At 47.2% G+C, this 12,257-nt stretch overlaps 1 protein-coding gene across 1 annotated transcript; it reads left to right on the top strand.

The window, feature by feature from the left end:
- Nucleotides 1–1,730: 1,730 nt before the first annotated feature.
- On the top strand, nt 1,731–3,266 carry LOC120059541 (G-protein coupled receptor 61-like). Its single transcript, XM_039008673.1, has one exon. The coding sequence runs from the start codon at nt 1,731–1,733 to the stop codon at nt 3,261–3,263; it is 1,533 nt and encodes a 510-aa protein (XP_038864601.1). The 3' UTR covers nt 3,264–3,266.
- Nucleotides 3,267–12,257: the final 8,991 nt, after the last annotated feature.

Here is a 12,257-nt window from a genome sequence, read left to right on the forward strand (position 1 = left end):
GGCTTTACCTCGCAGTTCAGAACAGCTGTGTTTTTTAATGCCTGCATTTAAATACCTGTTTTTTTTTTACCAGTAATGTTTCTTCTCCTTTGTTTCCAACCAGAAACCAGAAACCTCTCAACATCATTAAGAATGCATCATTCTGTGGGAGGAGAAAGATAAAGTGTTGTACCTTCATCTGGATCGTCATCGAGTGACGCCTTCTCCTACCACTCCAGAGGCCCATCCCATCCCTTCTCCTGCCACTCCAGAGGCCCATCCCATCCCTTCTTCTACCACTCCAGAGGCCCATCCCTTCTCCTACCACTCCAGAGGCCCATCCCATCCCTTCTCCTACCACTCCAGAGGCCCATCCCTTCTCCTACCACTCCAGAGGCCCATCCCATCCCTTCTCCTACCACTCCAGAGGCCCATCCCATCCCTTCTCCTACCACTCCAGAGGCCCATCCCTTCTCCTACCACTACAGAGGCCCATCCCTTCTCCTACCACTCCAGAGGCCCATCCCTTCTCCTACCACTCCAGAGGCCCATCCCTTCTCCTACCACTCCAGAGGCCCATCCCATCCCTTCTCCTACCACTCCAGAGGCCCATCCCTTCTCCTACCACTCCAGAGGCCCATCCCTTCTCCTACCACTCCAGAGGCCCATCCCTTCTCCTACCACTCCAGAGGCCCATCCCTTCTCCTACCACTCCAGAGGCCCATCCCATCCCTTCTCCTACCACTCCAGAGGCCCATCCCATCCCTTCTCCTACCACTCCAGAGGCCCATCCCTTCTCCTACCACTCCAGAGGCCCATCCCTTCTCCTACCACTCCAGAGGCCCATCCCTTCTCCCACCACTCCAGAGGCCCATCCCATCCCTTCTCCTACCACTCCAGAGGCCCATCCCTTCTCCTACCACTCCAGAGGCCCATCCCATCCCTTCTCCTACCACTCCAGAGGCCCATCCCTTCTCCTACCACTCCAGAGGCCTATCTCATCCACGGTCCAGACGTCCACCATCTAGTCGGGTTACCAGTTGCACGACCAGACTTTATCTCTAGAATGATAGTGGGATTTTGCCAGACCTCCACCTGTCCAGGGTGACCTGTCCATGACCTGTCCAGCTCTACCTGCCCTCATAGACAGTACCCCCTCCACCTGAGCCTCTGTTCCTCATCCCCAACCCACTCTGTTCCTCATCCCCAACCCACCCCCCAAACCCCCCCAGTCCCTGGGTTCCTCAAGCCCAACCCACACCCCAAACCCCCCCAGTCCCCCGGTTCCTCAGCCCCAACCCACCTCCCAAACCCCCCCAGTCCCCCTGTTCCTCAGCAACCAGCCCGAAGCAGGGGAGGATGGGTGATGGGCCTGTGAGTCTCCCTGGTCTCACTCCTTCCTTCTCTCTCATCCTCTCATGGAGCCTCCTGTTGACAACTCCACCTCCCCCTGGAACTCTTCCCAGTCCTCTCTCTCCGGACTTCCAGGTCGGTATCAACTAAGGTTGTAAAATTCTGGTAACTTTCTCTTTTTTAGAAGATTAATAATCAGGAAATCTGGAATCCTCAAATCAGGTTTTCTGGAAAACCAGGGAGTTTTGGGACAGTTATCCTAATTTTGCTGCCTGAGTACTGACTTTAACTTAACTTGGTTAAAGACAGTACTCTGGACTTTAATGTGTTCATGAGCTTTGATAATTTTGTATGTATTTATAGGCAACTCTATATGTATTTTAAATATGTGTAATACAATGCATTCATTCTTTCATTCAGGTCCCTGGCTCCCAGCCTTCCCAGCTTCGCTGCACCCCAATGCCTCTAACGTGAGTCTTCCCGTGGGCACCGGCGCCAGCGGAGCCCCCCTGGCCCTGGCCCAGTCCCTGGCCCTGTGTGCGATGCTTCTCATGGACCTCTTAGCGGTCTTAGGCAACCTAGCCGTCATGGCTGTCATCACCAAGACGCCGCAGCTGAGGAAGTTCGCCTTCGTGTTCCACCTGTGTCTGGTTGACCTGCTGGCGGCTCTGGTTCTGATGCCCCTGGGCATGCTGCCGGACCGGGTTTTGGCGCACGACGAGGCACTGTGCCGGAGCTACCTCTGTCTTAGCGTGGGTCTGGTCAGTGCCGCCATCTTGTCTATCTCTGCCATCAACGTGGAGAGGTACTATTATATTGTCCACCCCATGCGCCATGAGGTCAAGATGACCGTGGGGGTGGTTGTGACGGTGTTGGTCGGGATCTGGATCAAAGCTATTGTCACCTCGGCAATGCCGCTCCTGGGCTGGGTGCTCCAGGGGAGCCAGGGGGTAGGGGTCGGACTCGGAGGGGGACTAGGGGCTCCCATGATCCCGGGTCCTCCAAGTCAGAGACGTTGCTCCCTGCACTGGACCGGAGGAGGAGGGACCACACGGTTAATATTCATGCTCTTCTTCACCTTTGTCTACTTCCTGTGTCCAGTGCTGATCATCCTTGTTGTGTACTGTAACATGTTTAAAGTAGCCAGGGTGGCAGCCATGCAGCATGGCCCTTTACCTACCGGGATGGACACACCTGGGCCCCGCCCTCACCGCTCCGAGTCCCTCAGTAGCCAATCCACCATGGCTGCCAGCCTGGGAGGCCCCGGAGGTGGCTCTGGGGGCCCATGTCCTCCACTCCGCACCCCCAGTCAGAGGACCTTCCACGGGGGTAAAGCCGCGGCAGTCCTGGTGGCGGTTGGAGGCCAGTTCCTATGCTGCTGGCTGCCTTACTTCTCCTTTCACCTGTACGCCGCCCTGGTCTCCACCCCCCCGACCCCCCTGGCTTCAGACCAGCTGGAGGAAGTCGTGACCTGGATCGGTTACTTCTGCTTCACCTCTAACCCCTTTTTCTACGGCTGTCTGAACCGGCAGATCCGCACGGAGCTGGGCCGAAGCCTAGCCTGTATCTTTAAGCGGGCGGGGCCGGGCAACGGGGATCAGCTGGCCAGCCGAGAGGCCTCTATCGAGGAGAACTTCCTCCAGTTCCTCCAGGGGACAGGGTGCAATCTGGAACCCTCCACCCAGGCACACAGCAGGGCCAGCAGGACCGAGGAGGTGGAGGAGGCGGGGGAGAGAGGCCCTCTTCAAGATGGACCTTGTCAGGAGAACACGCTGGTCCAGGAACACACGCCTGTTGACTTCCACATCCCTGGACAGATTATCGAGGAGACCTCTGAGTTCTTGGCGCATCAGCATCTGAATCGGAACAATGACATCAACCTAGCAGACAACTGCTGCAGGGTAAACAGAACAGTGCTGGACAGTGCCTGAGCTGTAGCAGACACCGGCCACTCATGTGTACAGTAGGCCTTTTTTTGGGGGGGGGGGGGGGGGGGGGCAGGCCTCAGGGGTGGAAACACTAAAGTCTTAGTCTGTAGGACAAGCACCGGTGTGAAGTCCTATGGTGAGAACGGCAGATAGATGCCATGTTATTTAGAATGTCTGAGTATTCCATCTGATGCTGGACTTGATGGTGTTGTGTCCACATTTGCTACAGTTCGATTATGGGACATAATGTGTACATAGTAAGTAGTTACTACTACATCTAATGTACAGTGTTGCTATCTTCTTTTGAAGATTTCATGTTGTTATTATCATTCTAAATCTCTATGTTCATTCTTCTGTCACTAGAATCAGGGTTCCTTTATGGGAAGGTTAGGAGGTATGATACAGGGTTGGGGGAAATACCATTTAAATTCAGCAAACTCCGGAAATAAACAGAAATTCTAATTCCAATCAATCCTCCATGCTTTTCGATGAGGTTTACTTCCTGAATTGACTGAATGGAATTACAATTTACCCTAACCTTGGTATGATGACATTGCTACCCATTTTCTATCAAGACCAAAACTCCTTCCATTAAATATATTTACTGCCAGTCTACCTCCCCTGTGTCCTTCAGTCAATCAATGCATTTTTTGGTACTGAATTATATTTTGGTCTGGGAAAGAGTGAGAGAACATCTAACATATTAGCACTTAACAATCTTTGTTTTGGTGTGGATCGCACAAATCATTTTAGTCAAAGTCTGAAAGAACCCCTAAGACAAACCAGTTAGACAAATGTAAAACGACAATCCTATAGGCATATACAGTACATACAGTAGCAGACAAAGGGTTAATAACCAGATCAACACACTGATCACAGCAGAGAACAGGATACTGTTGATTCCCCGTTCCAGTCCCATAATGCAACCAAGAAATGAATGCAGATTTAGATGTTTTCCTCGGGTCGGACATACAAATTATAATAATTCAGAGCCATTTCTGATTGCACTCAGTCTGAAGCACTATGTGCCCTGGTCAAAAGTAGTGCACTATGTAGGGAATACGGGACAATTTGGGATGTAGCCAATGTGTTGACAGGATCATTTCACTACTGATCCTTGCCAATGGTATTTATAGCTAGCATATACATATACATGAGCATATCCACAAGGTTCTTATTTGACTCCACACTGAATACAGGAGGTTCTTATTTGACTCCACACTGAATACAGGAGGTTCTTATTTGACTCCACACTGAATACAGGAGGTTCTTATTTGACTCCACACTGAATACAGGAGGTTCTTATTTGACTCCACACTGAATACAGGAGGTTCTTATTTGACTCCACACTGAATACAGGAGGTTTTTATTTGACTCCACACTGAATACAGGAGGTTCTTATTTGACTCCACACTGAATACAGGAGGTTCTTATTTGACTCCACACTGAATACAGGAGGTTCTTATTTGACTCCACACTGAATACAGGAGGTTCTTATTTGACTCCACACCGAATACAGGAGGTTCTTATTTGACTCCACACTGAATACAGGAGGTTCTTATTTGACTCCACACTGAATACAGGAGGTTCTTATTTGACTCCACACTGAATACAGGAGGTTCTTATTTGACTCCACACTGAATACAGGAGGTTCTTATTTGACTCCACACTGAATACATGAGGTTCTTATTTGACTCCACACTGAATACAGGAGGTTCTTATTTGACTCCACACTGAATACAGGAGGTTCTTATTTGACTCCACACTGAATACAGGAGGTTCTTATTTGACTCCACACTGAATACAGGAGGTTCTTATTTGACTCCACACTGAATACAGGAGGTTCTTATTTGACTCCACACTGAATACAGGAGGTTCTTATTTGACTCCCCACTGAACACATGAGGTTCTTATTTGACTCCACACTGAATGCAGGAGGTTCTTATTTGACTCCACACTGAATACAGGAGGTTCTTATTTGACTCCACACTGAATACAGGAGGTTCTTATTTGACTCCACACTGAATACAGGAGGTTCTTATTTGACTCCACACTGAATACAGGAGGTTCTTATTTGACTCCACACTGAATACAGGAGGTTCTTATTTGACTCCACACTGAATACAGGAGGTTCTTATTTGACTCCACACTGAATACAGGAGGTCATTATTTGACTCAACATTGAATACATGAGGTTCTTATTTGACTCCACACTGAATACATTACTGTTATTATTTGGTGTATTTATTTTAGCATGTACCTGTCATATCACACAGAGACCACTTCTTAATCACATTTTGACTCATTTGGGAGTCTTCTCACCATCCCATATTTATGTTATGTGAAACAAATGCTAGAAAATAAATAGCCCAACTTACAAACAACAGTCAGCACTGACGTCATTTCACAAGATCTGCAGAGAGAGAGACAGAGAGAGAGAGAAGAGAGAGAAGAGAGAGAAGAGAGAGGCAGAGAGAGGCAGAGAGAGAGATAGAGAGAGAGAGGCAGAGAGAGAGAGAGAGAGAGGCAGAGAGAGAGAGGGAGAGAGAGAGAGAGAGAGAGAGAGAGAGAGAGAGAGAGAGAGAGAGAGAGAGAGAGAGAGAGAGAGAGAGAGGCAGAGAGGCAGAGAGGCAGAGAGAGAGATAGAGAGATACAGAAAGAGAGAGAGAGAGAGAGAGAGAGAGAGAGAGAGAGAGAGAGAGAGAGAGAGAGAGAGAGTGAATGTAGTGCAGTGAATGAACTGAGAGTGAAAGCACGCAGGGCATTCTACGCCATTAAAAAGCAAATTCAAATTGAAAATTTGGCTAAAACTAATTTAATATGTCATTGAACCAATTGCACTTTATGGCAGCGAGGTGTGGGGTCCACTTGCAAAACAAGATTTCATCAAATGGGACAAACACCCCATTGAAACCCTGCATGCAGAGTTCTGTAAGATTATCCTACATGTCCAGAGGAAAACTACAAACAATGCATGCAGGGCAAAATTAGGCCAATATCCACTAATAATAAAAACTCAAAAAAGAGCAATTAAGTTTTGGAAACATCTAAAATACAGTGACCCCCTCTCACATTATTACCAACCCCTGCAATGCCAAGAGCTGAGCAAAGAAAAGAGTCCCCTCATCCAGCTGGTCCTGGGGCTGAGTTCACAAACCTGTTCTACTAACACACTGAAGCCTCAGGACCAGAACGTCTAATCAATCAGAATAAACCAAATTACAACACAGTCAAAACAAAACTACATTGCTTATTGGGAAACACAAGCACAAACACAAAGCAAAATGCAGTGCTATCTGGCCCTAAATCGACAGTACACCGTGGCTAAATATTTGACCATGGTTACTGATCAAAACCTTAGAAAGACCTTGACAAAGTACAGGCTCAGTGAGCACAGCCTTGCCATTGAGAAGGGTAGACAAAGGAAAACCTGGCTCCCTGTATAGGAAAGGCTGTGCAACCACTGCACAACAGCAGAACCTGAGACGGAGCTGCATTTCCTGACAAAATGTCAAAAATATAAAACAATTAGAGAGTGTCATTTTCCCAAATTTGAAACCCTTATTCAAGGTTTCAAAGACCTCTCTGATGAGGATAGGCTACCCGTCCTGTTGGGGGAGGACGAAGAGAGCTGTGGGTTGGCAGCGCACTACATTGCTGCCTGCCATAAGATGAGGGACAGTGTCTGACAGACCAATCAACCTGCACATGTCCTCTACTGTATGTTTATTGTTATTGTTGAATGTATGGTTATTTTGACCCTTGGTTATTGTTGTTACTGTTGTCCCGTTGACAATTTTGATTCTCATTTTAATTTATTTTTATATTGTAAATATCCAAAATAGCTTTGGCAATATGTACATCGTTACGTCATGCCAATAAAGCGAATTTAATTGAATTTAATTGAGAGAGATAGAGAGAGAGACAGAGAGAGAGAGAGAGAGAGAGAGAGAGAGAGAGAGACAGAGAGAGAGAGAGAGAGAGAGAGAGAGAGAGAGAGAGAGAGAGCGAGAGAGAGCGACACAGAGAGAGAGAGAGAGAGACAGAGAGAGAGAGAGAGCCAGAGCCGAGACAGAGAGAGAGAGAGACAGAGAAAGAGCGAGAGACAGAGAGAGAGAGACAGAGAAAGAGCGAGAGACAGAGAGAGAGAGAGAGACAGAGAGAAAGAGAGAGAGAGAGAGAAAGAGAGAGAGAGAGAGAGAGAAAGAGAGAGAGAGAGAGAGGTAGAGAGAGAGAGAGAGAGAGAGACAGAGAAAGAGCGAGAGACAGAGAAAGAGCGAGAGACAGAGACAGAGACAGAGAAAGAGAGAGCCAGAGAGCCAGAGCCGAGACAGAGAGAGAGAGAGACAGAGAAAGAGATAGAGACAGAGAGAGAGAGAGAGAGAACCAGAGCCGAGACAGAGAGAGAGAGAGACAGAGAAAGAGCGAGAGACAGAGAGAGAGAGAGAGAGAACCAGAGCCGAGACAGAGAGAGAGAGAGACAGAGAAAGAGAGAGCCAGAGCCAGAGCCAAGACAAAAAATGCAGTTTATGAAGAGAAAAGATGGCAAAGCGTGCCATGTGCCATGTGTCAGCATCATTCATCACACCTGTCTGTCTATCACCTGTGCTGTGTAGCCACAACAAGCCGTGGTTGTTTCTGGGTAAACACCACAGAACACTTAGCCTGTACTGTCTGGCACTCGCCAGCGTTTACCTGTAAACACCAGGGACATTGGTGGAGGCTGACAATTGGTGCTAGGATATGCCTCATAGGGCTCTGGTCAAAAGTAGTGCACTACACAAGGAATAGGGTGGCATTTGGCAGGGACACCTAATATTTAGAATCTGTCACTATTGCCCCTGATTCTAAGCGACTTCAGCAGCTGTCTGATGACAGCTTTGCACACTCTTGGCATTCTCTCAACCAGCTTCATGAGGTAGTCGCCCGGAATGAATTTCAATTAACAGGTCTGCCTTGTTAAAAGTTAATTTGTGGAATTTCTTTCCTTCTTAAAGCATTTTAGCCAATTAGTTGTGTTGTGACAAGATATGGTTGGTATACAGAAGATAGCCCTATTTGGTTAAAGACCAAGTCCATACCATGGCAAGAACAGCTAAAATAAGAAAAGAGAAATGACAGTCCATCATTACTCTAAGACATGAAGGTCAGTCAATGTGAAAAATGTCATGAACTTTGAAAGTTTCTTCAAGTGCAGTCGCAAAAACCATCAAGCACTATGATGAAACTGGCTCTCATGAGGACCATCACAGGAAAGGAAGACCCAGAGTTACCTCTGCTGCAGAGGATAAGTTCATTACCAGCCTCAGATTGCAGCCCAAATAAATGCTTCACAGAGTTCAAGTAACAGACACATCTCAACATCAACTGTTCAGAGGAGACTGCGTGAATCAGGCCTTCATGGTCGAATTGCTGCAAAGAAACCACTACTAAAGGACACCAATAAGAAGAAGACTTGCTTGGGCCAAGAAACATGAGCAATGGACATTAGACCAGTGGAAATCTGTCCTTTGGTCTGATGAGTCCAAACGTGTCATTTTAGGTTCCAACAACTGTGTCTTTGTGTGACGCAGAGTAGGTGAACGAATGATCTCAAGTTGTGTGGTTCCCACCAAGAAGCATGGAGGAGGAGGTGTGATGGTGTGGGGGTGCTTAGCTGGTGACACTGTCAGTGATTTATTTAGAATTCAAGGCACACTTAACCAGCATGGCTACCACAGCATTCTGCAGCGATACACCATCCCATCTAGTTTAGGCTTAGTGGGACTATCATTTGTTCTTCAACAGGACAATGACCCAACACACCTCCAGGTTGTGTAAGGGCTATTTGACCAAGAAGGAGAGTGATGGAGTGCTGCATCAAATGACCTGGCCTCCACAATCACCTGACCTCAACCCAATTGAGATGGTTTGGGATGAGTTGGGCAGAAAAGCAGCCAACAAGTGCTCGGCATGGGAACTCCTTCAAGACTTTTGGAAAAGCATTCCTCATGAAGCTGATTGAGAGAATGCCAAGAGTGTGCAAAGCTGTCATCAAGGCAAAGGGTGGCTACTTTGAAAAATCTCAAATATAAAATATATTTAGATTTGTTTAGCACTTTTTTGGTTATTACATGATTCCAAATGTGTTATTTTATAGTTTTGATGTCTTCACTATTATTTTACAATGTAGAAAATAGTAAAAATAAAGAAAAACCCTGGAATGAGTAGGTGTGTCCAAACTATAGTTTTGGCAAGTCGGTTAGGACATCTACTTTGTGCATGACACAAGTCATTTTTCCAACAATTGTTTACAGACAGATTATTTCACTTATAATTCACTGTATCACAATTCCAGTGGGTCAGAAGTTTACATACACTAAGTTGACCGTGCCTTCAAACAGCTTGGAAAATTCCAGAAAATGATGTCATGGCTTTAGAAGCTTCTGATAGGCTAATTGACATAATTTGAGTCAATTGGACGTGTACCTGTGGATGTATTTCAAGGCCTACCTTCAAACTCAGTGCCTCTTTCCTTAACATCATGGGAAAATCAAAAGAAATCAGCCAAGACCTTAGAAGAAAAATTGTAGCCCACCACAAGTCTGGTTCATCCTTGGGAGCAATTTCCAAACGCCTGAAGGTACCACGTTCATCTGTACAAACAATAGTACGCAAGTATAAAAACCATGGGACCACGCAGCCGTCATACCGCTCAGGAAAAATCGGTCTTCTTACGAAAATGTCTGTAGCGTCCGAACGGTTTGGATTACAAAACTATTGTGACCACTCTCCTGAACATGATGGTGTTCTCCGTTTTGCTCTGCTACCCTCACAAGTGTCACGGGACTCGTGCAAAACTTGACGTCTGTAACGTCAAAAACACGTTTGAGGTGCAGTACAAACTAATATGACCCCGCTGTGGAATGGGGAGTGGTGTAAAGTATTTAAGTAAAAAATAATTTAAAGTACTACTTAAGTTGTGTTTTTGGGGGTATCTGTACTTTACTTTACTTTTATATTTTTGACTACTTTGACTTCACTACATTCCTAAAATAAAACATTGTACTTTTTATTCCATACATTTTCCTTGACACCCAAAAGTACTCGTTACATATTGAATGCTTAGCAGGACAGGAAATAGTCCAATTCACTCACTTATCAACCAACATCCCTGGTCATCCCTACTGCCTCTGATCTGGAGGACTCAGTAAACAGAGAACATCCCTGGTCATCCCTACTGCCTCTGATCTGGAGGACTCACTAAACAGAGAACATCCCTGGTCATCCCTACTGCCTCTGATCTGGTGGACTCACTAAACAGAGAATATCCCTGGTCATCCCTACTGCCTCTGATCTGGAGGACTCACTAAACAGAGAATATCCCTGGTCATCCCTACTGCCTCTGATCTGGAGGACTCACTAAACAGAGAACATCCCTGGTCATCCCTACTGCCTCTGATCTGGAGGACTCAGTAAACAGAGAACATCCCTGGTCATCCCTACTGCCTCTGATCTGGAGGACTCAGTAAACAGAGAACATCCCTGGTCATCCCTACTGCCTCTGATCTGGAGGACTCAGTAAACAGAGAACATCCCTGGTCATCCCTACTGCCTCTGATCTGGTGGACTCAGTAAACAGAGAACATCCCTGGTCATCCCTACTGCCTCTGATCTGGAGGACTCAGTAAACAGAGAACATCCCTGGTCATCCCTCTGCCTCTGATCTGGTGGACTCACTAAACAGAGAACATCCCTGGTCATCCCTACTGCCTCTGATCTGGAGGACTCAGTAAACAGAGAACATCCCTGGTCATCCCTACTGCCTCTGATCTGGTGGACTCACTAAACAGAGAACATCCCTGGTCATCCCTACTGCCTCTGATCTGGTGGACTCACTAAACAGAGAACATCCCTGGTCATCCCTACTGCCTCTGATCTGGAGGACTCAGTAAACAGAGAACATCCCTGGTCATCCCTACTGCCTCTGATCTGGAGGACTCAGTAAACAGAGAACATCCCTGGTCATCCCTACTGCCTCTGATCTGGTGGACTCACTAAACAGAGAACATCCCTGGTCATCCCTACTGCCTCTGATCTGGTGGACTCACTAAACAGAGAACATCCCTGGTCATCCCTACTGCCTCTGATCTGGAGGACTCAGTAAACAGAGAACATCCCTGGTCATCCCTACTGCCTCTGATCTGGTGGACTCACTAAACAGAGAACATCCCTGGTCATCCCTACTGCCTCTGATCTGGTGGACTCACTAAACAGAGAACATCCCTGGTCATCCCTACTGCCTCTGATCTGGTGGACTCACTAAACAGAGAACATCCCTGGTCATCCCTACTGCCTCTGATCTGGAGGACTCAGTAAACAGAGAACATCCCTGGTCATCCCTACTGCCTCTGATCTGGAGGACTCAGTAAACAGAGAACATCCCTGGTCATCCCTACTGCCTCTGATCTGGTGGACTCACTAAACAGAGAACATCCCTGGTCATCCCTACTGCCTCTGATCTGGAGGACTCAGTAAACAGAGAACATCCCTGGTCATCCCTACTGCCTCTGATCTGGTGGACTCACTAAACACAGAACATCCCTGGTCATCCCTACTGCCTCTGATCTGGTGGACTCACTAAACAGAGAACATCCCTGGTCATCCCTACTGCCTCTGATCTGGTGGACCCACTAAACAGAGAACATCCCTGGTCATCCTTATTGCCTCTGATCTGGTGGACTCACTAAACAGAGAACATCCCTGGTCATCCCTACTGCCTCTGATCTGGAGGACTCACTAAACAGAGAACATCCCTGGTCATCCCTACTGCCTCTGATCTGGAGGACTCACTAAACAGAGAACATCCCTGGTCATCCCTACTGCCTCTGATCTGGTGGACTCACTAAACAGAGAACATCCCTGGTCATCCCTACTGCCTCTGATCTGGTGGACTCACTAAACAGAGAACATCCCTGGTCATCCCTACTGCCTCTGATCTGGTGGACTCACTAAACA

This window comes from Salvelinus namaycush, chromosome 14 (assembly GCF_016432855.1).
Source record: "Salvelinus namaycush isolate Seneca chromosome 14, SaNama_1.0, whole genome shotgun sequence".
In the NCBI taxonomy this organism is placed as follows: domain Eukaryota; kingdom Metazoa; phylum Chordata; class Actinopteri; order Salmoniformes; family Salmonidae; genus Salvelinus; species Salvelinus namaycush.

Excerpts from the sequence above, each read along its gene's own strand:
- LOC120059541 (XM_039008673.1), top strand. The coding sequence starts at position 1,731 with ATGCATTCATTCTTTCATTCAGGTCCCTGGCTCCCAGCCTTCCCAGCT.